This window comes from Oncorhynchus kisutch, unplaced genomic scaffold, assembly GCF_002021735.2.
Source record: "Oncorhynchus kisutch isolate 150728-3 unplaced genomic scaffold, Okis_V2 Okis01b-Okis20b_hom, whole genome shotgun sequence".
Taxonomy (NCBI): domain Eukaryota; kingdom Metazoa; phylum Chordata; class Actinopteri; order Salmoniformes; family Salmonidae; genus Oncorhynchus; species Oncorhynchus kisutch.
In genome coordinates this window covers 10495674-10523137 of record NW_022261978.1, presented here as the reverse complement: position 1 = coordinate 10523137, position 27464 = coordinate 10495674, and the positions used below count along the sequence as shown (strand labels likewise).

Sequence of the window (27464 nt, the reverse complement as noted above, 5' to 3'; positions counted from 1 at the left end):
CCTGCGGAACCCGGACGACGCTGGGCCGTATCTCCACATAGTTGTGTGAACAGGCGCATGTGCTCAGTGGATGTGGTTTAAAGTAGTTTACAATGACGGCCTATACCTGCGGAACCCGGACGACGCTGGGCCGTATCTCCACATAGTTGTGTGAACAGGCGCACGTGCTCAGTGGATGTGGTTTAATGTAGTTTACAATGGACGGCGCACGTGCTCAGTGGATGTGGTTTAATGTAGTTTACAATGGACGTTACCTGCTGCAGTGCATCTCAGTTGTTCTGTGCTCAGCGCTTTTCCCCGCCAGTTTCTCTCTGTGTATCGTACAATGCGTCCATGGCCAGAACCAAGTAAACCTCTCGCAAGTCCACCGGTGGCAAAGCACCCAGGAAGCAGCTCGCCACCAAGGCTGCGCGCAAGAGCGCCCCGGTCACCGGCGGCGTGAAGAAGCCTCACGGTTACAGGCCCGGCACCGTGGCTCTGAGAGAGAACCGAGGTTACCAGAAGTCCACTGAGCTGCTGATCCGCAAACTGGCCTTCCAGCGCCTGGTGAGAGAAATTGGTCAGGACTTCAAGACCGCCCTGCGCTTCCGGAGTTCCGCCGTGATGGCCCTGCAGGAGGCTAGCGAGGCCTACCTGGTCGGCCTGTTCGAGGACACCAACCTGTGCGCCATCCACGCCAAGAGGGTGACATCATGTCCAAGGACATCCAGCAGGCCCGCCATATTCGCGGAGAGCGCGCTTAAACGATGACCCGATCTCCAAAATATCCCAAATATTTCCGTCAAAAAAGGCACAATTGTTCAATTTCTACACGCCCCTCTACATTTCCCACCATGTATGTTGTTGACGAACACGTCGTGTTCCCTGCTCTCGAGTCACCACAGACCGTGATTCGATTCCAGGCTGTATCACAACCGGCCGTGATTGTAAATAAGAGTTGGTTCTTAACTGACTTGACTAGTTAAATAAAGGGTCACATAGAAATAAAAGCTGCGTATTGCACGTTTTACTCGGCGGAATTCTAGCTTCAATATGATGTGCTAGAGAGAGGGATGTGACCACTAGAATGCGATTAGATGTATATTAGTATGCCCAGAGTAGAACAGTGAAAGGTTTTACAAAGGAGGCGAAAATACACTAGGAGTAATGAGTGATAGTGATGATATAAGGGCAAAGAGTCCCAATAATAGTGTTGGCATGGAGAATTGTCACTATGTAGCGAAGAAAAACATTGCATGCCAACTGACTTTGAAAGTCCCCACATTGCAGTGCTGCTGAGAGACTCGTGCAGAGGGGGACAACTTTACCGTGGAGCACGGAGGCCATCTAGTGGTTAAACGCGGGTACTGCCAACATGTGAGCACGTCATAGTGGTGTAACGGATGTGAAACGGCTAGCTTAGTTAGCGATGTTCGCGCTAAATAGCGTTTCAATCGGTGATGTCACTTGCTCTGAGACCTTGAAGTAGTGATTCCCCTTGCCCTGCAAGGGTGTTGTGGAGCGATGGGTAACGATGCTTCGTGGGTGACTGTTGTTGATGTGTGCAGAGGGTCCCTGGTTCGCGCCCGGGTATGGGCGAGGGGACGGTCTAAAGTTATACTGTTACAGTGGCTCCCTATTGGTATTTGATTTTCAACCCAGCGTTTCCCGAACTCCGTCCTCCAGTGTCGAAGTGGTGCACGTTGTTCTTTTTAAGAATCCAATTGTTCTTGGAATGTAAACATGCTAGAGTCTGTCAATTACTTTGTGAAAAATCGCCATTCCATCATTCCTGTCCCATGTGACCGTTGAAGACGTGTCACGATCCTTGGTGGCAAAAACTCCCATGTTTTGATCAGATCATTTCAATTGGTCAAAAAGATGCGGTTAGGATGCTAGCGGAAACTTTAACATTCGTAATAAGCACGGTGACAAGCATTCATTGTTACAACCCTGTAATTACAGACAGCAATTACCACCAGTTAGATGTTACTATTACAGCATAACTATGAATTATTGTAATTTATTACAATATTTGTACTAAAACAGACATTCAAATGAAGCGCTACCAAATATTGAAAGGAGAGGAAGCTTTCAGAATGAAAAAAAGGAGGAAGAGGAGGCTGTCACATTGAAAGAAGAGGAAGAGGAGAGAGATGCTGTTACAGTGGAAGAGGAAGAAGGGATAGAGGGTGTTACAGTGGAAGAAGGGATAGAGGGTGTTACAGTGGATGAGGAAGAAGGGATAGAGGGTGTTACAGAGGAAGAAGGGATAGAGGGTGTTACAGAGGAAGAAGGGATAGAGGGTGTTACAGAGGAAGAGGAAGAAGGGATAGAGGGTGTTACAGAGGAGGAAGTGATAGAGGGTGTTACAGAGGAAGAAGGGATAGAGGGTGTTACAGTGGAAGAAGGGATAGAGGTTGTTACAGAGGAAGAGGAAGAAGGGATAGAGGGTGTTACAGAGGAAGAAGGGATAGAGGGTGTTACAGAGGAAGAGGAAGAAGGGATAGAGGGTGTTACAGAGGAGGAAGTGATAGAGGGTGTTACAGAGGAAGAAGGGATAGAGGGTGTTACAGTGGAAGAAGGGATAGAGGATGTTACAGAGGAAGAGGAAGAAGGGATAGAGGGTGTTACAGAGGAAGAGGAAGAAGGGATAGAGGGTGTTACAGAGGAAGAAGGGATAAAGGGTGTTACAGAGGAAGAAGGGATAGAGGGTGTTACAGAGGAAGAAGGGATAGAGGGTGTTACAGAGGAAGAAGGGATAGAGGATGTTACAGTGGACGAGGAAGACGGGATAGAGGGTGTTACAGAGGAAGAGGGAGAAGGGATAGAGGGTGTTACAGTGGAAGAAGGGATAGAGGGTGTTACAGTGGAAGAAGGGATAGAGGGTGTTACAGTGGAAGAAGGGATAGAGGGTGTTACAGTGGAAGAAGGGATAGAGGGTGTTACAGTGGAAGAAGGGATAGAGGGTGTTACAGTGGAAGAAGGGATCAGGGTGTTACAGTGGACAAGGAAGAAGGGATAGAGGGTGTTACAGAGGAAGAGGAATAAGGGATAGAGGATGTTACAGAGGAAGAGGAAGAAGGGATAGAGGGTGTTACAGAGGAAGAGGAGGAAGGGATAGAGGGTGTTACAGTGGAAGAAGGGATAGAGGGTGTTACAGTGGAAGAAGGGATAGAGGGTGTTACAGTGGAAGAAGGGATAGAGGGTGTGACAGTGGAAGAAGGGATAGAGGGTGTTACAGTGGAAGAAGGGATCAAGGTGTTACAGTGGACGAGGAAGAAGGAATAGAGGGTGTTACAGAGGAAGAGGAAGAAGGGATAGAGGATGTTACAGAGGAAGAGGAAGAAGGGATAGAGGGTGTTACAGAGGAAGAGGAGGAAGGGATAGAGGGTGTTACAGTGGAAGAAGGGATAGAGGGTGTTACAGTGGAGGAAGGGATAGAGGGTGTTACAGTGGAAGAATGGATAGAGGGTGTTACAGTGGAAGAAGGGATAGAGGGTGTTACAGTGGAAGACGAAGAAGGGATAGAGGGTGTTACAGTGGAAGAGGAGGAAGGGATAGAGGGTGTTACAGTGGAAGAAGGGATAGAGGGTGTTACAGTGGAAGAGGAGGAAGGGATAGAGGGTATTACAGTGGAAGAAGGGATAGAGGGTGTTACAGTGGAAGAGGAGGAAGGGATAGAGGGTGTTACAGTGGAAGAAGGGATAGAGGGTGTTACAGTGGAAGAAGGGATAGAGGGTGTTACAGTGGAAGAGGAGGAAGGGATAGAGGGTGTTACAGAGGAAGAAGGGATAGAGGGTGTTACAGAGGAAGAAGGGATAGAGGGTGTTACAGAGGAAGAAGGGATAGAGGGTGTTACAGTGGAAGAAGGGATAGAGGGTGTTACAGTGGAAGAAGGGATAGAGGCTGTTACAGTGGAAGAAGGGATAGAGGGTGTTACAGAGGAAGAGGAAGACGGGATAGAGAGTGTTACAGAGGAAGAAGGGATAGAGGGTGTTACAGTGGAAGAAGGGATAGAGGCTGTTACAACTATCTCCACATAGTTGTGTGAACAGGCGCATGTGCTCAGTGGATGTGGTTTAAAGTAGTTTACAATGACGGCCTATACCTGCGGAACCCGGACGACGCTGGGCCGTATCTCCACATAGTTGTGTGAACAGGCGCACGTGCTCAGTGGATGTGGTTTAATGTAGTTTACAATGGACGGCGCACGTGCTCAGTGGATGTGGTTTAATGTAGTTTACAATGGACGTTACCTGCTGCAGTGCATCTCAGTTGTTCTGTGCTCAGCGCTTTTCCCCGCCAGTTTCTCTCTGTGTATCGTACAATGCGTCCATGGCCAGAACCAAGTAAACCTCTCGCAAGTCCACCGGTGGCAAAGCACCCAGGAAGCAGCTCGCCACCAAGGCTGCGCGCAAGAGCGCCCCGGTCACCGGCGGCGTGAAGAAGCCTCACGGTTACAGGCCCGGCACCGTGGCTCTGAGAGAGAACCGAGGTTACCAGAAGTCCACTGAGCTGCTGATCCGCAAACTGGCCTTCCAGCGCCTGGTGAGAGAAATTGGTCAGGACTTCAAGACCGCCCTGCGCTTCCGGAGTTCCGCCGTGATGGCCCTGCAGGAGGCTAGCGAGGCCTACCTGGTCGGCCTGTTCGAGGACACCAACCTGTGCGCCATCCACGCCAAGAGGGTGACATCATGTCCAAGGACATCCAGCAGGCCCGCCATATTCGCGGAGAGCGCGCTTAAACGATGACCCGATCTCCAAAATATCCCAAATATTTCCGTCAAAAAAGGCACAATTGTTCAATTTCTACACGCCCCTCTACATTTCCCACCATGTATGTTGTTGACGAACACGTCGTGTTCCCTGCTCTCGAGTCACCACAGACCGTGATTCGATTCCAGGCTGTATCACAACCGGCCGTGATTGTAAATAAGAGTTGGTTCTTAACTGACTTGACTAGTTAAATAAAGGGTCACATAGAAATAAAAGCTGCGTATTGCACGTTTTACTCGGCGGAATTCTAGCTTCAATATGATGTGCTAGAGAGAGGGATGTGACCACTAGAATGCGATTAGATGTATATTAGTATGCCCAGAGTAGAACAGTGAAAGGTTTTACAAAGGAGGCGAAAATACACTAGGAGTAATGAGTGATAGTGATGATATAAGGGCAAAGAGTCCCAATAATAGTGTTGGCATGGAGAATTGTCACTATGTAGCGAAGAAAAACATTGCATGCCAACTGACTTTGAAAGTCCCCACATTGCAGTGCTGCTGAGAGACTCGTGCAGAGGGGGACAACTTTACCGTGGAGCACGGAGGCCATCTAGTGGTTAAACGCGGGTACTGCCAACATGTGAGCACGTCATAGTGGTGTAACGGATGTGAAACGGCTAGCTTAGTTAGCGATGTTCGCGCTAAATAGCGTTTCAATCGGTGATGTCACTTGCTCTGAGACCTTGAAGTAGTGATTCCCCTTGCCCTGCAAGGGTGTTGTGGAGCGATGGGTAACGATGCTTCGTGGGTGACTGTTGTTGATGTGTGCAGAGGGTCCCTGGTTCGCGCCCGGGTATGGGCGAGGGGACGGTCTAAAGTTATACTGTTACAGTGGCTCCCTATTGGTATTTGATTTTCAACCCAGCGTTTCCCGAACTCCGTCCTCCAGTGTCGAAGTGGTGCACGTTGTTCTTTTTAAGAATCCAATTGTTCTTGGAATGTAAACATGCTAGAGTCTGTCAATTACTTTGTGAAAAATCGCCATTCCATCATTCCTGTCCCATGTGACCGTTGAAGACGTGTCACGATCCTTGGTGGCAAAAACTCCCATGTTTTGATCAGATCATTTCAATTGGTCAAAAAGATGCGGTTAGGATGCTAGCGGAAACTTTAACATTCGTAATAAGCACGGTGACAAGCATTCATTGTTACAACCCTGTAATTACAGACAGCAATTACCACCAGTTAGATGTTACTATTACAGCATAACTATGAATTATTGTAATTTATTACAATATTTGTACTAAAACAGACATTCAAATGAAGCGCTACCAAATATTGAAAGGAGAGGAAGCTTTCAGAATGAAAAAAAGGAGGAAGAGGAGGCTGTCACATTGAAAGAAGAGGAAGAGGAGAGAGATGCTGTTACAGTGGAAGAGGAAGAAGGGATAGAGGGTGTTACAGTGGAAGAAGGGATAGAGGGTGTTACAGTGGATGAGGAAGAAGGGATAGAGGGTGTTACAGAGGAAGAAGGGATAGAGGGTGTTACAGAGGAAGAAGGGATAGAGGGTGTTACAGAGGAAGAGGAAGAAGGGATAGAGGGTGTTACAGAGGAGGAAGTGATAGAGGGTGTTACAGAGGAAGAAGGGATAGAGGGTGTTACAGTGGAAGAAGGGATAGAGGTTGTTACAGAGGAAGAGGAAGAAGGGATAGAGGGTGTTACAGAGGAAGAAGGGATAGAGGGTGTTACAGAGGAAGAGGAAGAAGGGATAGAGGGTGTTACAGAGGAGGAAGTGATAGAGGGTGTTACAGAGGAAGAAGGGATAGAGGGTGTTACAGTGGAAGAAGGGATAGAGGATGTTACAGAGGAAGAGGAAGAAGGGATAGAGGGTGTTACAGAGGAAGAGGAAGAAGGGATAGAGGGTGTTACAGAGGAAGAAGGGATAAAGGGTGTTACAGAGGAAGAAGGGATAGAGGGTGTTACAGAGGAAGAAGGGATAGAGGGTGTTACAGAGGAAGAAGGGATAGAGGATGTTACAGTGGACGAGGAAGACGGGATAGAGGGTGTTACAGAGGAAGAGGGAGAAGGGATAGAGGGTGTTACAGTGGAAGAAGGGATAGAGGGTGTTACAGTGGAAGAAGGGATAGAGGGTGTTACAGTGGAAGAAGGGATAGAGGGTGTTACAGTGGAAGAAGGGATAGAGGGTGTTACAGTGGAAGAAGGGATAGAGGGTGTTACAGTGGAAGAAGGGATCAGGGTGTTACAGTGGACAAGGAAGAAGGGATAGAGGGTGTTACAGAGGAAGAGGAATAAGGGATAGAGGATGTTACAGAGGAAGAGGAAGAAGGGATAGAGGGTGTTACAGAGGAAGAGGAGGAAGGGATAGAGGGTGTTACAGTGGAAGAAGGGATAGAGGGTGTTACAGTGGAAGAAGGGATAGAGGGTGTTACAGTGGAAGAAGGGATAGAGGGTGTGACAGTGGAAGAAGGGATAGAGGGTGTTACAGTGGAAGAAGGGATCAAGGTGTTACAGTGGACGAGGAAGAAGGAATAGAGGGTGTTACAGAGGAAGAGGAAGAAGGGATAGAGGATGTTACAGAGGAAGAGGAAGAAGGGATAGAGGGTGTTACAGAGGAAGAGGAGGAAGGGATAGAGGGTGTTACAGTGGAAGAAGGGATAGAGGGTGTTACAGTGGAGGAAGGGATAGAGGGTGTTACAGTGGAAGAATGGATAGAGGGTGTTACAGTGGAAGAAGGGATAGAGGGTGTTACAGTGGAAGACGAAGAAGGGATAGAGGGTGTTACAGTGGAAGAGGAGGAAGGGATAGAGGGTGTTACAGTGGAAGAAGGGATAGAGGGTGTTACAGTGGAAGAGGAGGAAGGGATAGAGGGTATTACAGTGGAAGAAGGGATAGAGGGTGTTACAGTGGAAGAGGAGGAAGGGATAGAGGGTGTTACAGTGGAAGAAGGGATAGAGGGTGTTACAGTGGAAGAAGGGATAGAGGGTGTTACAGTGGAAGAGGAGGAAGGGATAGAGGGTGTTACAGAGGAAGAAGGGATAGAGGGTGTTACAGAGGAAGAAGGGATAGAGGGTGTTACAGAGGAAGAAGGGATAGAGGGTGTTACAGAGGAAGAAGGGATAGAGGGTGTTACAGTGGAAGAGGAAGAAGGGATAGAGGGTGTTACAGTGGAAGAAGGGATAGAGGCTGTTACAGTGGAAGAAGGGATAGAGGGTGTTACAGTGGAAGAAGGGATAGAGGGTGTTACAGTGGAAGAAGGGATAGAGGCTGTTACAGTGGAAGAAGGGATAGAGGCTGTTACAGTGGAAGAGGAAGACGGGATAGAGAGTGTTACAGAGGAAGAAGGGATAGAGGGTGTTACAGTGGAAGAAGGGATAGAGGCTGTTACAGTGGAAGAGGAAGACGGGATAGAGGGTGTTACAGAGGAAGAAGGGATAGAGGGTGTTACAGAGGAAGAAGGGATAGAGGGTGTTACAGTGGAAGAGGAAGAAGGGATAGAGGGTGTTACATTGGAAGAAGGGATAGAGGGTGTTACAGTGGAAGTGGAAGAAGGGATAGAGGGTGTTACAGTGGAAGTGGAAGAAGGGATAGAGGGTGTTACAGTGGAAGTGGAAGAAGGGATAGAGGGTGTTACAGTGGAAGAAGGGATAGAGGGTGTTACAGTGGACGAGGAAGAGGAGATAGAGGGTGTTACAGTGGAAGAAGGGATAGAGGGTGTTACAGTGGAAGAGGAAGAGGAGATAGAGGGTGTTACAGTGGAAGAGGAAGAGGAGATAGAGGGTGTTACAGTGGATGAGGAAGAGGAGATAGAGGGTGTTACAGTGGACGAGGAAGAGGGGGAGGAAGAAGATATCACATTGAAAGAAGAAGAGGAGGATGTTGTAGTGAAAGAAGAGGAAGAACCTTTTGAAGAGGAAGAGGAGGACATCTCAATGAAAGAGAAGGGGAAATACATTTTGGGAGTGTAAGAGGAGGAGGAGAGGAAGATTAACACCAGTTAGTTGTGTCATAAAAACAGGGGCACAAACTCGGCACTTGTTGAACTAATGTGTTGTTCACTACTGTAGGAATTGTTAAAGGGGCAATCTGTGATTGGTACATGCATTTTTGGAAAATGCATTTTTTTTAAATGCACAAACACAAAAATACATGACAGTTTACAAAACTGATATAGACAACAACAACATAAGATAATATTTCATTACAAATCAAATAAACAATTTAATTGCATAGAGAAAAGTACTGGTAAGAAGTAAGAGAAAACATGAGATCTGGTTGTTTTGCAATGACTTGCGACAGAATAAACAACGTAGTGAATATTTTTCTAAACTGCGTTACCCACTCCAGTCAGCAGATGGCGACGTGAGTCTTTCAGATTGTGCCTCTTGCAGTGACGTATAATCTAGTGGACGGGAAAGGACACTTCAATAACAACACGGTTACTGATTCAACTTTCTCGCTAGCCAAAACAAAACGTAATATTGAAGCTTATTTTGCCATTGTTTGTATATATTCATCTCAGTGTTTTAAACACAATTCTGTTTGAGTATCTACTGGTTAAATGAACATAATTTACTTGTTACATTGGCAAATAAGGTTAAGGTTATTTCTGAGCCAATCACTAGGCTAGTCGCTAGCTGACATGCCCTGACCATGAGCTCACTTAGCTACTCCACCCCTGCTAAAGAAGAAGAGGTCTGTTGCACGGAGAAAGAATCTCTGGGGCTGAACTTTGTCGTGAAAGAAGAACATGAGGATATTGCAATGAAAGGAGATGAAGACGTGTTTAGATTTAAGCAGGAGGAAGAGAATGCTATAACATTTAAAAAAGAGAAAGAACCTTGTGGAATGAAACGGGAAGAGGAGGTTCTCACATTGAAAGAGGAGGATGTTACAGTGAAAGAAGAGAAAGACACTTTAGGAGTGGAAGAGGGGATACAGGCTGTCACAGTGGAAGAAGAGGAGTTGGATGCTTTCAGAATTAAAAAGGAGGAAGATGAGGATATCAGCGTGGAAGAGGGGGTAGAATCTTTAAGAATCAAAAAGGAGGAAGAGGAGGTAGAACCTTTAAGAATGAAAAAGGAGGAAGAGGCCATCTCATTGAAAGAGGAAGAAGAGGGTGACGTGACAGTAAAAAAAGAGGAAGAAACTTTTAGAGAGGAGGAGGGGGCTCTCTCAAACAAAGACAAGGAGGAAGGAGAGGAGGAGGAGACAGACGATCTGATTAACACCAGTGAGTATTGGATTAAAAACAGGGGCATAAACTACCCTTGTTAAGCTAATGTGTGTGTGTGGTTTTAAAGGGGCATTCTACTGGAGTTCTACACATGAATATATTGTTCAGGACTGTAGGAATTGTTAAAGGGACATGCATTTTTTACTTTTAAATTAATTGTATATAGCCTACCACAAACTTTGACCTCCCCCATTGTTTTTCCACTGCTTTAACAGCAAACAACACAGACGGAATCAAATCAAATATTATTTGTCACATGTGCCGATTCCAAAAGGTGTAGATCTTACCGTGAAATGCTGACTGACAAGCCCTTAACAAACCATGAAGTAAAAGAAAAAGACTTAAGAAAATATTTAGAAAATAAACTATTGTAAAAAAAAATGTTTCTAAGTAACACAATAAAATAACAATAACGATAGAGATTCTGGATTCGAGTCCAGGCTCTGTCGCAGCCAGCCGCGACCGGGAGACCCCTGGGGCGGCGCACAATTGGCCCAGTGTTGTCCAGGTTAGGGGAGGGTTTGTCTGGCAGGGATGTCTTTGTCCCATTGCGCACTAGCGACTCCTGCGGCAGTCTTGGCGCAGTGCACGCTGACACGGTAGCCAGGTGCACAGTGTTTCCTCCGACACGTTGGTACTTCCCGGGTTAAGTGGGCATTGTGTCAAGAAGCGGTGCGGCTTGGTTGGGTTGTGTTTCGCCTCTCCGGAGTCCGTATGGGAGTTGCAGCGATGAGACAACACTGTAACTACCAATTGGAAACCACGAAATTGTGGAGAAAATGGGGTAAAAATATATATATTATAATAATAACGAGGCTATATACAGGGGGCACCGGCATCGAGTCAATGTGCGGGGGTGGAGGCCAGTCCAGGCAATTTGTACATGTAGGTAGGGGTAAAGTGACCATGCATAGACAAACAGTGAGCACCAGCAGTGTAAATGTACATGTAGGTAGGGGGTGGTGTCAATGTAAATAGTCTGGGTTTATTTCTTTGTACTCCCTGACGAAGGCCATGCAGCCGAAATGCGTCAGATTTTTAAAACTTTATTTCTATTGAAAATGCCATAAAAAGGCATTTTAATCGATTATATGAAGAGTGCCTTGGTCCTCCTTTCTTTTTTGATGACCAATTTACCCCTTTTACCAAAGAGCACCTTCTATCTACCAAAATGTACTATTGAGTACCTTAGTAGCGCTTCCCTTCATACTTTTTCTACTAGTCTGGGTTTCCATTTGATTGATTGTTCAGCAGTCTTATGGCCTGTGGGTGGAAGCTGCCAAGGAGCCCTTCGGAGATTGACCTGGCGTTTTGGTACAGCTTGCCGTGCGGTAGCAGAGAGAACAGTCTATGACTTGGGTGACTGGAGTCTTTGACAATGTTTTGGGCCTTCCTCTGATACCGCCTGGTATATAGTTCCTGGATGGCGTGATGTACTGGGCCCTATGCACTACCCTTTGTAGCGCCTTACGGTCGGATACCGAGCAGTTGCCATACCAGGCGGTGATGAATGATCCAGCTGGAAAACCTTTTGAGGAACTGGGGACCCATGCCAAATTTTTTCAGTCTCCTGAGGGGGAATAGGTGTTGTCCGCACATGCGCTGAGTACACTTCCTGGTAATCTGTCTGGCCACGCAGCCTTGTGAATGTTGACTTAATTAGAGGTCTTGCTCACAGCGGCTACGGAGAGCGTCATCACACAGTCATCCAGGAACAGCTGGTGCTCTCATGCATGCTTCAGTGTTGCTTGCCTCAAAGCGAGCATAAAACGCATTTAGCTCGTCTGGTAGGCTCGCGTCACTGGGCAGCTCGCGGCTGGGTTTCCCTTTGCAGTCTGTAATAGTTTGCAAGCCCTGCCATGCCACCACCGACGAGCATCAGAGCTGGTGTAGTAGGATTCAATCTTAATCTTGTATTGACGCTTTGCCTGTTTGATGGTTTGTGTTAGGGCATAGTGTTAGGGCATAGCAGGATGTCTTATAAGCTTCTGGATTAGTGTCTCGCTCCTTGACAGCTCTAGCCTTTAGCGCGGTGCAGATGTGCGGATGGTTTAAGACACTGCATCTCAGTGCAAGAGGCATCACTACAGTTTCTGGTTCGACTCCAGGCTGTATCACATCCGGCCGTGATTGGGAGTCCCATAGGGTGGCGCACAATTGGCCCAGTGTCGTCCGAGTTTGGCCATGGTAGACAGTCATTGAAAAAAATAATTTGTTCTTAACTGACTTGCCTAATTAAATAAAGGTTACACACACACAACACACTGACCAAAAAGTTATTTTGTTGGCCAGTAAACATAATCAAAACCTATTTCTTACTTCCTGTTTCGTTGTTAAGTCGTTTCATTCTCAACCAGGATTTCTCATACTAATGGAACGCAGTTTGGGTCTTTGCATGTCAAATAACACTATTTGACGTGTCCAATAAGCTTGTTGACCAATCAGGACCTGAATATGACGTCACATAATATTTTAACGTGTTCACTAATTGTTTTAACGTAGTTATTACACATTGATTACACTGATCACTCGAATTTAGTTTGTCACAACGATTCATCGATACATATGCTATGATGCTGGTAAAGTTGTCTCGGGCATCTACAGTGCTGGACATTTAAAAAAAGCTAGCTAGCTCATGGATGCAAACAATGTTCTTCCCCAAAAACACAGCAAAACGACAATCTGTTTCAGTAGCTATAGTTAGCTAGCTAACTATATAGCTCGGTGTCATCATCTAAAATAACCCCAATTTATAAGGCAGTTCTTATGTGATTAATGGTGGTTGGACCCATCTATGTGAAGCTAGCCACAAGAAGGATTAGCCGCATTAGTGGACTTTGCGGTTAGCCTTCAAAATAAAAGTATGGCATAATTCTACTATTTGTATTAATTTGCATTACTGTCAATTACATACTTTTATTTGGAAGGCAAACTGCAAATTCCACTATTGTGCCTAATCCTTATTGTGGCTAGCTTCACAACATATAACCCGGTACTGTCGAACCTCACTAGTCAGATGAATTTAGCTTTGGGCAACAGGGTTAAGTAGCTGGTTAGCTATTTATTTTCATGAAATAAAGTTCAATTTCAATAGGCGAACAACAAGTGGCAACCTAGCTAATAGTTACAAGGACACTACCTAAATCATTGCTAAGAATAATGAAAATTACTGCAGTTTCTACTGGTCATTGTTTTCAGGATGGTTGTATTGATGCTAGCTAAAGCTAGCTACCCCAGAAGTTGCAGGCGAACAAATTCTGCTTTATTACCAAGGCGGTATTGTAAACACATCGTTCCTGGCCGGTGTTTTCTTGTTTGCAGACGTTTTTTGTACAGCTTTGACAGTGCTACTGTATATTCTTTGACACGCAAAGACCCAAGTGGCGTTCCATAGTATGTATGTCTTGAAGCTAATAGCAGTGACGCTATTACTGTGTAACTCCGGTAGGGCCACACCGGAAAAAAGAACTCACTTGGTAGTGTGTACCGCTCCTCCACCCGTCGGCGAAAGCCAACATCACCCACGACAGAGAACGGTTGATTGTCAAGGGCAATGAATTCCATTATCTTGGCTTTAATGGATTTCGCCTTTTGAGTTGTCTCGCTGAAATGTTCTTACTCTTTCAAATGACTGCTGGACTTGTTGACTGCTCGATCCACACAGCAGACATTGTGGGCTAGGTTAGGAATGCTGTGCTGCACGTGTAGCGCAAAATTATTACGTGGCCTCACTACGTCATCTACCTACGTTATATAGGAATGGCACGTCAGCTTTGACATCGGGTTTGCACATCAGTGTTAAACTAGACATCGGGCCGATACCGATGTTGGCATTTTTAGCTAATATTGTCCGATTCCGATATGTTCACTGATATGTCGTGCATCCCTAGTAGCATCCATGTTATCTGAACTCTTCCGTATTGAGCTAGTCACTGGTACTTCCTGCTTTAGTTTTTGCTTGTAAGCTGGAATCAGGAATATAGAATTATGGTCAGGTTTGCCAGATGGAGGGTGAAGGAGAGCTTTGTATGTGTCTCTGTCTGTGGAGTGAAGGTGGTCTAGAGTTTTTTTCCCCCTCTGGTTGCACATGTGACATGCTGATAGAAATGAGGTAAAACGGATTTAAGTTTGCTTGCATTAAAGTCACTGGCCACTAGGAGCGCCACTTCTGGATGAGCATTTTCTTGTTTGCTTATGGCCTTATAGAGCTCGTTGAGTGAGGTCTTAGTGCCAGCATTGGTTTGTGATGGTAAATAGATGGCTACAAATAATATAGATGAAAACTCTCTTAGTAGATAGTGTGCAACTCCAGCTCATCATGAGAAAATTAACTATGAATATATAGTTTAGTCTACAGCTCATCATGAGGTACTCTACCTCAGGCGAACAATACCTTGAGACTTCTTTAATATTAGACATGAGGCACCAGCTGTTATTGACAAATAGACACACACCCCTCCCCTCGTCTTACCAGACGTAGCTGTTTTGTCCTGCCGATGCACGGAAAACCCAGCCAGCTCTATATTATCCATGTCGTCGTTCAGCCACGACTCATGAAACATAAGATATTACAGCGTTGGATCATGTCGAACGGAGCTCATCCAGTTTATTCTCCAGCACGTTGGCCAATAGAACGTATGGTAGAGGTGGGTTACCCACTCTATTGGCCAATAGAACGGATGGTAGAGGCGGGTTACCCACTCTATTGGCCAATAGAACGGATGGTAGAGGTGGGTTACCCACTCTATTGGCCAATAGAACGGATGGTAGAGGCGGGTTACCCACTCTATTGGCCAATAGAATGGATGGTAGAGGTGGGTTACCCACTCTATTGGCCAATAGAACGTATGGTAGAGGTGGGTTACCCACTCTATTGGCCAATAGAACGGATGGTAGAGGCGGGTTACCCACTCTATTGGCCAATAGAACGGATGGTAGAGGTGGGTTACCCACTCTATTGGACAATAGAACGTATGGTAGAGGCGGGTTACCCACTCTATTGGCCAATAGAATGTAAGGTAGAGGCGGGTTACCCACTCACCGACGACTTCTCACAAGGCAACCCGATCTCCGCCCCCTGTATTATCCGTCTTTTCTTTGTGCGAATGACGGGGATTTGGGCCTGGTTTAGGGGAAGCAGTTTGGGGAAGCACTTTGCGTTGGACTCAGTAAAGAAAAAAATCTTTGTCCAGTTCGAGGTGAGTAATCGCTGTTCTGATATCTAGATGCTCTTTTCAATCAGCAACATTATGTACAGAATAAGTTACAAACAATGTGAAATAAACAGGGAAGTAGCAGAGGGTAAACACTGTTTACTGACCTTTTTATTTTGTTAATTAGCATTTATCCACTTATTGCATTCCCAGCATTGATCAAAGATCAGAACATTTATATTCTTGATCTGAGTTCTAATTGCCCCTGATCTTAGCGAATTAGTGTCATGAACAGTTGTTTGTTCGTTATATCCGCCCCCCGGATTTACCTTGTTTGCAGCAGGTGGATCCCCTAAACAAACAAATGACACCTGGTCACTTGTAGATGTCAGTCAGGTGAATACCTGGTCACTTGTAGATGTCAGTCAGGTGAATACCTGGTCACTTGTAGATGTCAGTCAGGTGAATACCTGGTCACTTGTAGATGTCAGTCAGGTGAATACCTGGTCACTTGTAGATGTCAGTCAGGTGAATACCTGGTCACTTGTAGATGTCAGTCAGGTGAATACCTGGTCACTTGTAGATGTCAGTCAGGTGAATACCTGGTCACTTGTAGATGTCAGTCAGGTGAATACCTGGTCACTTGTAGATGTCAGTCAGGTGAATACCTGGTCACTTGTAGATGTCAGTCAGGTGAATACCTGGTCACTTGTAGATGTCAGTCAGGTGAATACCTGGTCACTTGTAGATGTCAGTCAGGTGAATACCTGGTCACTTGTAGATGTCAGTCAGGTGAATACCTGGTCACTTGTAGATGTCAGTCAGGTGAATACCTGGTCACTTGTAGATGTCAGTCAGGTGAATACCTGGTCACTTGTAGATGTCAGTCAGGTGAATACCTGGTCACTTGTAGATGTCAGTCAGGTGAATACCTGGTCACTTGTAGATGTCAGTCAGGTGAATACCTGGTCACTTGTAGATGTCAGTCAGGTGAATACCTGGTCACTTGTAGATGTCAGTCAGGTGAATACCTGGTCACTTCTAGATGTCAGTCAGGTGAATACCTGGTCACTTCTAGATGTCAGTCAGGTGAATAGCTGCCGGCAGAGACTAATATAAGTATTACGTTCATTTTATGGTTGATCTGAGAATGTGGTCGGAGACGCCATATGGATGGCGGGTTGTGGAGCCTTTAGAGTTGGGCTGACCCCATTTAGTCGTCTGGTCAATTGTTTGGTCGAAAGACTGTTGGTCGACCGAGATTATTTTAGTCAAGCAGTGGCAAGTATATATATATATATATAAGTATGGCACACGAGACACCTGGCTGATTCAGGCCTGTCTGAGTGGATTAATCCATTGTAGAGGCTTGTCTGAGTGGATTAATCCATTGTAGAGGCCATTGTAGAGGCCTGTCATTGTAGAGGCCGGCTCTATATAATACTGTACATTTTCTTGAATTTGTTTTCGATTTTGGGGCCTGTGAAAAGACCCCTGGTGGCATGTCTGTTGAGATAAGTGTGTGTGTCAGAGCTGTGTGTAAGTTGACTATGCAAACAATTTGGGATTTTCAACGCATGAATGTTTCTTATAAAAAGAAGAAGTGATGCAGTCAGTCTCTCCTCAACTCTTAGCCAAGAGAGACTGGCAGGCATAGTATTAATGTCACGCTAGTATCACCAGTAGTACATTTACCGTTAATTACCATCATTTCTAATATACAATGTTAGTTTGGTTACGGTAATTTCTGTTAATGCATTCACTATGTTACTACAGTCTTACCGTTGTCATGGACACGTTGTTTGCCGAGAGCACTGTCTAGGCTAGTTAGTGTTTATTTCATTGCGTTTACAAGTTTTTTTGGAGCGCTCCTGTCAATCTTGCGTAAAGACACTCACCTGATTACACATAGAAGTAGGCCTGTAGGCTACCTGGCCTGATTACACATAGAAGTAGGCCTGTAGGCTACCTGACCTGATTACACATAGAAGTAGGACTGTAGGCTACCTGGCCTGATTACACATAGAAGTAGGCCTGTAGGCTACCTGGCCTGATTACACATAGAAGTAGGCCTGTAGGCTACCTGACCTGATTACACATAGAAGTAGGCCTCTAGGTTACCTGGCCTGATTACACATAGAAGTAGGCCTGTAGGATACCTCACCTGATTACACATAGAAGTAGGCCTGTAGGCAACCTGGCCTGATTACACATAGAAGTAGGCCTCTAGGTTACCTGGCCTGATTACACATAGAAGTAGGCCTGTAGGCTACCTGACCTGATTACACATAGAAGTAGGCCTGTAGGCTACCTGGCCTGATTACACATAGAAGTAGGCTACCTGGCCTGGTTACACATAGAAGTAGGCCTGTAGGCTACCTGGCCTGATTACACATAGAAGTAGGCCTCTAGGCTACCTGGCCTGATTACACATAGAAGTAGGCCTATAGGCTACCTGGCCTGATTACACATAGAAGTAGGCCTGTAGGCTACCTGGCCTGATTACACATAGAAGTAGGCCTCTGGGCTACCTGACCTGATTACACATAGAAGTAGGCCTGTAGGCTACCTGACCTGATTACACATAGAAGTAGGCCTGTAGTCTACCTGGCCTGATTACACATAGAAGTAGGCCTGTAGGCTACCTGACCTGATTACACATAGAAGTAGGCCTGTAGGCTACCTGGCCTGATTACACATAGAAGTAGGCCTGTAGGCTACCTGGCCTGATTACACATAGAAGTAGGCCTGTGGCAGTGCAAGCACCATGTTCTACAGTTGTTTTTAAAAACAAATAATTGTTTAAATTATTAAATGATTGGAAACCCGGCTCTGATTTGGATTAAACTTCAAAGGAAGTCAGTTTTGTCACATGGAGGTTTCATTCAGGTCTCTCTCTACTTAAATAAATACTCTGTCTTTTGGCAGGAGAAAGACCAGACTCAGAGGAACCAGAGACGTACAAATCAGCAAGACGACACCACTGCTCCCACTGTGGAAAGAGTTTTACCCGGTTAGGGTCCCTGAAAGTGCATAGGACATTGCACACAGGAGAGAAGCCTTTTCAATGTTCCCAGTGTGGAAAGAGTTTTGCAGAGTTAGGGCACCTGAAAGCACATGAGAGAATGCACACAGGGGAGAAGCCTTACCAATGCTCTCTGTGTGGAAAGAGTTTTTCCTTGTTAGCAAGCCTGAAAAGACATGAGAGGATCCACACAAGAGATGCGCTTTTCCAATGCTCCCAGTGTGAAAATAGTTTTTCCTTGTTAGCAAGCTTGAAAAGACATGAGAGGACACACACAGGTGATAAGACTTTCCACTGCTCCCAGTGTGAAAGGAGTTTTACACGGTTAGGGAACCTGAAAAAACATAAAAGAATACACTCAGGAGAAAAGCCTTTCCACTGCTCCCAGTGTGGGAAGGGTTTTACAGAGTTAGGGAACCTAAAAAGACATGAGAGGACACACACAGGAGATAAGCCTCATCGGTGCTCCCGGTGTGGAAAAAGTTTTACCCAGTTAGCACACCTGAAAGTACATGAGAGAATCCACACGGGAGAAAAGCCTTACCAATGCTCAGACTGTGGAAAGACCTATTCCTCATCACGGTCACTTAAAAGTCACGTGAGGATCCACGCAGGAGGAAAGAAGCCTTCCCCTAGTTTGTAAATTGTTATGTCACATCACATTGACTTAATTTCTTCTCCTAGTGGGTATATTGATATTTCACTTCACATTAACTTAAAATTCATCAGAGAACATACATAGTTCTTATATTGTTGCCTGATAATGTGTTTACCTGTTTATACCACATGAAATTAAATGGTGCAAAGTGTACTCAAACATATATTTGTTTGTTTTTATTAGAAAACATGAATTGAATATGGAGTCTGTCAGTTTGAATATAGAGCATATCAGATTCCATGTGTTTAAATGGTCATTTATTAAACTCTATGTGTGTGTGTTTATCTGGGTGTGTCATTCCTCCAGCACTACAGATAATCAAGTGATCTTTGGATGTGATGCATTTGTTCCATTGTTTACATTTGCATTGTTGGCCCACTGCTGATCTTACAGTGTGGCTTTAACCTCTCTGAGACATGTGGGACGGGAGCGCGAAAGTGCAGGGCGCCAAATTCAAAACAACAAAAATCTCATAATTAATATTCCTCAAGCATACAAGTATTTTACACCATTTTAAAGATAAAATTCTCGTTAATCCGGCCACAGTGTCTGGTTTCAAAAATGCTTTACAGCGAAAGCACCACAAACGATTGTTAGGTCACCCCCAAGTCACAGAAAACCCAGCCATTTTTCCAGCCAAAGAGGCATCACAAAAAGCACAAATAGAGATAAAAATGTATCACTAACCTTGGATGATCTTCATCAGATGACACTCATAGGACTTCATGTTACACAATACATGTATGTTTTGTTCGCTAAAGTGCATATTTATATTTAAAAAATCTAATTTTACATTGGCACGTTACGTTCAGTAATTCTAAAACATGCAGTGGTTTTGCAGAGAGCCACATCAATTTACAGAAATACTCATCATAATTGTTGATGAAAATACCAGTGTTACACAGGGAATTAGAGATATACTTCTCCTTAATGCAACCGCTCTGTCAAATTTCAAAAAAACTTTACGTAAAAGGCAAACCATGCAATAATCTGAGTACAGCGTTCAGACAACAAAGCAGCCAAAAAGATACGTGCCATATTGGATAGTCAACATTAGTCAGAAATAGTGTTATAAATATTCACTTACCTTTGATGATCTTCATCAGAATGCACTCCCAGGAATCCCAGTTCCACCATAAATGTTTGATTTGTTCGATAATGTCCATCATTTATGTCCAAATAGCTTCTTTTGTTCGGGCGTTTGGTAAACAAATCCAATGGCGCGTTCAGGTCCAGCCGAACGTCAGAAGAAAAGTTTTAAAAGTTATATTACAGGTCGTAGAAACATTTCAAACTAAGTATAGAATCAATCTTTAGGATGTTTTTATCATGAATGTTCAATAATGTTCCAAATGGAGAATTCCATTGTCTGTAGAAAAGCAATGGAATGAGAGCTAACTCTCTCGTGACCGCAACATAACCAATATCCCACTGTACCTGCAATAGGGGCTGAGTAAAAAATTAAAAATAAACTACAAGCCTCAGATTTCCCACTTCCTGGTTGGTATTTTCTCAGGTTTTCACCTGCCATATGAGTTCTGTTATACTCACAGACATCATTCAAACAGTTTTAGAAACAGAGTGTTTCAGAGTGTTTTCTATCCAATACTACTAATAATATGCATATATTAGCATCTGGGACAGAGTAGCAGGCAGTTCACTTTGGGCACCTTATTCATCCAAGCTACTCAATACTGCCCCCCTGTCAAACTCAATCAGTAGACAGGACATATTGATAAAACAACTAATTTGCCATATTATATATTATTATATTTATCATAGCCTATTATGTTTGTTATAACAGAAAACCGTGCAAATAACTGGCCCAATCAGCAGACAGGACATATTGATAAAACAACTAATTTGCCATATTATATATTATTATATTTATCATAGCCTATTATGTTTGTTATAACAGAAAACCGTGCAAATAACTGGCCCAATCAGCAGACAGGACATATTGATAAAACAACTAATTTGCCATATTATATATTATTATATTTATCATAGCCTATTATGTTTGTTATAACAGAAAACCGTGCAAATAACTGGCCCAATCAGCAGACAGGACATATTGATAAAACAACTAATTTGCCAGTCAAAGCCTATTATGTTTGTTATAACAGTGAACCGTCCAAACTGGCCATTGATTTATTAGAAAACTTATGGCCCTTTGTAATGTCCACGCATGTACATTCTGTATACAGCCTTTTAACCTGTTAGGGATGATGATCTACTCTGGAGATACATTTCCTAGTATCTGTCCTTTGCAGCAATGCTTGCAGATGTGCATAATATACAACCCCAACAACCAATCAAAACGTATTTAATATTTCCAAATAACAAAAAAACGTAGCTACGGGTAACATTTAAACGGAATTAATTTTTTTATATAGTTTTTGCACTGCATGTTTCACCGGTGCAGTTGAATGCAGCATTGCAGTATGGTGCCATCACCACGGAGCACAGCAGACGTAGCTACGGGTTGTTGTAACATTTAAACGGAATTAATATTTGTATATAGTTTTTGCACTGCATGTTTCACCGGTGCAGTTGAATGCAGCATTGCAGTATGGTGCCATCACCACGGAGCACAGCAGACGTAGCTACGGGTTGTTGTAACATTTAAACGGAATTAATTTTTGTATATAGTTTTTGCACTGCATGTTTCACCGGTGCAGTTGAATGCAGCATTGCAGTATGGTGCCATCACCACGGAGCACAGCAGACGTAGCTACGGGTTGTTGTAACATTTAATGTTTCACCGGTGCAGTTGAATGCAGCATCGCAGTATGGCGCCATCACCACGGAGCACAGCTAACGGTAGCTACGGCAAGGCTGAGGACCGTCCACTGTCCCCTCTTATGCAACGGAATTAGTAGCTAGCTGGAAGTGAATGTTAATTATACTAAACAAAAATATAAACGTAAAATGCAACAGTTTCAGTCAATTGATATAAACGAATTAGGTCCTAATCTATGAATTTCAGATGACTGGGAATACAGATATGCATCTTTTGGTCACAGATACCTTTAAAAAAAGCCTAACAATGGACCTCGTGATCTCGTTACAGTATTTTTGTGCATTTAAATTGCCATCGATAAAATGCAATTGTGTCAGTTGTCCGTAGCTTATGCCTGCCCATACCATAACCCCACCGCCACCATAGGGCATTCTGTTCACAATGTTGACATCAACAAACCACTCACGCAAATGACGGCAAAGATGTGGTTTGAGGTTGTGAGGCCAAATTCTCTAAAACAACATTGAAGATGGCTTATCACAGAGAAATTAACATTCAATTATCTAGTAACAGCTCTGGTGGACATTCCTGCCGTCAACATGCCAATTGCACGCTCCCTCAAAACTTGAAACATCTGTGGCATTGTGTTGATGTGGCAAAACTGCTCATTTTAGAGTGGCCTTTTATTGTTCCCAGCACAAGGTGCACCTGTGTAATGATCATGCTGTTAAATCAGCTTCTTGATATGCCACACCTGTCAGGTGGATGGATTATCTTGGCAAAGGAGGAAATGCTCACTAACAGGTGATGTAAACACATTTGAGAGAAATACGCTTTTTTTTGTGCGTATGGAAAATCTCACCGGCCGGCACTAACTCTTTACATTATAGTCTCATGAAACACGGCACTAACTCTTTACATTATAGTCTCATGAAACACGGGACTAACTCTTTACATTATAGTCTCATGAAACATGGGACTAACTCTTATTATGGTCTCATGAAACACGGGACTAACTCTTTACATTATAGTCTCATGAGACACGGCACTAACTCTTTACATTATAGTCTCATGAAGCATGGGACTAACTCTTTACATTATAGTCTCATGAAACACGGGACTAACTCTTTACATTATAGTCTCATGAAACATGGGACTAACTCTTTACATTATAGTCTCAGGAAACATGGGACTAACTCTTTACATTATAGTCTCATGAAACATGGGACTAACTCTTATTATAGTCTCATGAAACATGGGACTAACTCTTATTATGGTCTCATGAAACATGGGACTAACTCTTATTATAGTCTCATGAAACGAAACATGGGACTAACTCTTATTATGGTCTCATGAAACATGGGACTAACTCTTGTTATAGTCTCATGAAACGAAACATGGGACTAACTCTTATTATGGTCTCATGAAACATGGGACTAACTCTTATTATAGTCTCATGAAACGAAACATGGGACTAACTCTTATTATAGTCTCATGAAACATGGGACTAACTCTTATTATAGTCTCATGAAACGAAACATGGGACTAACTCTTATTATAGTCTCATGAAACACGGGACTAACTCTTATTATAGTCTCATGAAACACGGCACTAACTCTTTACATTATAGTCTCATGAAACACGGCACTAACTCTTTACATTATAGTCTCATGAAACACGGGACTAACTCTTTACATTATAGTCTCATGAAACATGGGACTAACTCTTTACATTATAGTCTCATGAAACATGGGACTAACTCTACATTATAGTCTCATGAAACATGGGACTAACTCTTATTATAGTCTCATGAAACATGGGACTAACTCTTATTATAGTCTCATGAAACATGGGACTAACTCTTATTATGGTCTCATGAAACATGGGACTAACTCTTATTATAGTCTCATGAAACATGGGACTAACTCTTATTATAGTCTCATGAAACGAAACATGGGACTAACTCTTATTATAGTCTCATGAAACATGGGACTACTCTTATTATAGTCTCATGAAACGAAACATGGGACTAACTCTTATTATAGTCTCATGAAACGAAACATGGGACTAACTCTTATTATAGTCTCATGAAACATGGGACTAACTCTTATTATAGTCTCATGAAAAACGGGACTAACTCTTATTATAGTCTCATGAAACACGGCACTAACTCTTTACATTATAGTCTCATGAAACACGGCACTAACTCTTTACATTATAGTCTCATGAAACACGGCACTAACTCTTTACATTATAGTCTCATGAAACATGGGACTAACTCTTTACATTATAGTCTCATGAAACACGGGACTAACTCTTTACATTATAGTCTCATGAAACACGGCACTAACTCTTTACATTATAGTCTCATGAAACATGGGACTAACTCTTTACATTATAGTCTCATGAAACACGGGACTAACTCTTTACATTATAGTCTCATGAAACACGGCAGTAACTCTTTACATTATAGTCTCATGAAACACGGCACTAACTCTTTACATTATAGTCTCATGAAACATGGGACTAACTCTTTACATTATAGTCTCATGAAACATGGGACTAACTCTTTACATTATAGTCTCATGAAACATGGGACTAACTCTTTACATTATAGTCTCATGAAACATGGGACTAACTCTTATTATAGTCTCATGAAACATGGGACTACTCTTATTATAGTCTCATGAAACATGGGACTAACTCTTATTATGGTCTCATGAAACATGGGATTAACTCTTATTATGGTCTCATGAAACATGGGACTAACTCTTATTATGGTCTCATGAAACATGGGACTAACTCTTATTATGGTCTCATGAAACATGGGACTAACTCTTATTATAGTCTCATGAAACGAAACATGGGACTAACTCTTATTATAGTCTCATGAAACATGGGACTAACTCTTATTATAGTCTCATGAAACACGGGACTAACTCTTATTATAGTCTCATGAAACACGGGACTAACTCTTTACATTATAGTCTCATGAAACATGGGACTAACTCTTTACATTATAGTCTCATGAAACATGGGACTAACTCTTTACATTATAGTCTCATGAAACATGGGACTAACTCTTTACATTATAGTCTCATGAAACATGGGACTAACTCTTATTATAGTCTCATGAAACACGGGACTAACTCTTATTATAGTCTCATGAAACATGGGATTAACTCTTTACATTATAGTCTCATGAAACATGGGACTAACTCTTTACATTATAGTCTCATGAAACATGGGACTAACTCTTTACATTATAGTCTCATGAAACACGGCACTAACTCTTTACATTATAGTCTCATGAAACATGGGACTAACTCTTTACATTATAGTCTCATGAAACATGGCACTAACTCTTTACATTATAGTCTCATGAAACACGGCACTAACTCTTTACATTATAGTCTCATGAAACATGGGACTAACTCTTTACATTATAGTCTCATGAAACATGGGACTAACTCTTTACATTATAGTCTCATGAAACACGGGACTAACTCTTTACATTATAGTCTCATGAAACACGGGACTAACTCTTTACATTATAGTCTCATGAAACACGGGACTAACTCTTTACATTATAGTCTCATGAAACACGGGACTAACTCTTTACATTATAGTCTCATGAAACACGGGACTAACTCTTTACATTATAGTCTCATGAAACATGGCACTAACTCTTTACGTTATAGTCTCGTGAAACATGGGACTAACTCTTTACGTTATAGTCTCATGAAACATGGGACTAACTCTTTACATTATAGTCTCATGAAACATGGGACTAACTCTTTACATCCTAGTCTCATGAAACACGGCACTAACTCTTTACATTATAGTCTCATGAAACACGGGACTAACTCTTTACATTATAGTCTCATGAAACATGGGACTAACTCTTTACATTATAGTCTCATGGGACTAACTCTTTACATTATAGTCTCATGAAACACGGCACTAACTCTTTACATTATAGTCTCATGAAACACGGCACTAACTCTTTACATTATAGTCTCATGAAACATGGGACTAACTCTTTACATTATAGTCTCATGAAACATGGGACTAACTCTTTACATTATAGTCTCATGAAACACGGGACTAACTCTTTACATTATAGTCTCATGAAACACGGCAGTAACTCTTTACATTATAGTCTCATGAAACACGGCACTAACTCTTTACATTATAGTCTCATGAAACATGGGACTAACTCTTTACATTATAGTCTCATGAAACATGGGACTAACTCTTTACATTATAGTCTCATGAAACATGGGACTAACTCTTTACATTATAGTCTCATGAAACATGGGACTAACTCTTATTATAGTCTCATGAAACACGGGACTAACTCTTTACATTAGTCTCATGAAACATGGGACTAACTCTTATTATAGTCTCATGAAACATGGGACTACTCTTATTATAGTCTCATGAAACATGGGACTAACTCTTTACATTATAGTCTCATGAAACATGGGACTAACTCTTTACATTATAGTCTCATGAAACATGGGACTAACTCTTATTATGGTCTCATGAAACATGGGACTAACTCTTATTATAGTCTCATGAAACGAAACATGGGACTAACTCTTATTATGGTCTCATGAAACACGGGACTAACTCTTATTATAGTCTCATGAAACACGGGACTAACTCTTATTATAGTCTCATGAAACATGGGACTAACTCTTATTATAGTCTCATGAAACATGGGACTAACTCTTATTATAGTCTCATGAAACATGGGACTAACTCTTATTATAGTCTCATGAAACACGGGACTAACTCTTATTATAGTCTCATGAAACACGGGACTAACTCTTTACATTATAGTCTCATGAAACATGGGACTAACTCTTTACATTATAGTCTCATGAAACATGGGACTAACTCTTTACATTATAGTCTCATGAAACATGGGACTAACTCTTTACATTATAGTCTCATGAAACATGGGACTAACTCTTATTATAGTCTCATGAAACACGGGACTAACTCTTATTATAGTCTCATGAAACATGGGATTAACTCTTTACATTATAGTCTCATGAAACATGGGACTAACTCTTTACATTATAGTCTCATGAAACATGGGACTAACTCTTTACATTATAGTCTCATGAAACACGGCACTAACTCTTTACATTATAGTCTCATGAAACATGGGACTAACTCTTTACATTATAGTCTCATGAAACATGGCACTAACTCTTTACATTATAGTCTCATGAAACACGGCACTAACTCTTTACATTATAGTCTCATGAAACATGGGACTAACTCTTTACATTATAGTCTCATGAAACATGGGACTAACTCTTTACATTATAGTCTCATGAAACACGGGACTAACTCTTTACATTATAGTCTCATGAAACACGGGACTAACTCTTTACATTATAGTCTCATGAAACACGGGACTAACTCTTTACATTATAGTCTCATGAAACACGGGACTAACTCTTTACATTATAGTCTCATGAAACACGGGACTAACTCTTTACATTATAGTCTCATGAAACATGGCACTAACTCTTTACGTTATAGTCTCATGAAACATGGGACTAACTCTTTACGTTATAGTCTCATGAAACATGGGACTAACTCTTTACATTATAGTCTCATGAAACATGGGACTAACTCTTTACATCCTAGTCTCATGAAACACGGCACTAACTCTTTACATTATAGTCTCATGAAACACGGGACTGACTCTTTACATTATAGTCTCATGAAACATGGGACTAACTCTTTACATTATAGTCTCATGGGACTAACTCTTTACATTATAGTCTCATGAAACACGGCACTAACTCTTTACATTATAGTCTCATGAAACACGGCACTAACTCTTTACATTATAGTCTCATGAAACACGGCACTAACTCTTTACATTATAGTCTCATGAAACATGG

At 42.7% G+C, this 27464-nt stretch overlaps 2 protein-coding genes and 1 pseudogene across 2 annotated transcripts in view; all 3 read left to right on the top strand.

Moving 5' to 3' along the window:
• Positions 1 to 333: 333 nt before the first annotated feature.
• LOC116358837 (histone H3.v1-like) lies at positions 334 to 4727 on the top strand (annotated as a pseudogene).
• Positions 4728 to 9138: 4411 nt separating this feature from the next.
• LOC116358933 (zinc finger protein 501-like) lies at positions 9139 to 18968 on the top strand. Its single transcript, XM_031811372.1, has 2 exons — positions 9139 to 9952; positions 18037 to 18968. Exons 1-2 carry the CDS (start codon positions 9373 to 9375, stop codon positions 18774 to 18776), a joined length of 1320 nt encoding a protein of 439 aa, XP_031667232.1. The 5' UTR covers positions 9139 to 9372; the 3' UTR covers positions 18777 to 18968.
• Positions 18969 to 21583: 2615 nt separating this feature from the next.
• Positions 21584 to 27464, top strand: part of LOC109876839 (zinc finger protein 239-like) — a 36106-nt gene continuing 30225 nt past the window's right edge. Inside the window, exon 1 of the mRNA XM_031811079.1 lies at positions 21584 to 21638. Coding sequence (XP_031666939.1) covers positions 21584 to 21638 — 55 coding nt within the window. The remainder of the gene's footprint in view (positions 21639 to 27464) is intronic.

Excerpts from the sequence above, each read along its gene's own strand:
- LOC116358933 (XM_031811372.1), top strand. The coding sequence starts at position 9,373 with ATGAGCTCACTTAGCTACTCCACCCCTGCTAAAGAAGAAGAGGTCTGT. Across the intron at positions 9,953-18,036 it reads AGACGATCTGATTAACACCA|GAGAAAGACCAGACTCAGAG; the intron begins GTGAGTATTGGA and ends GTCTTTTGGCAG.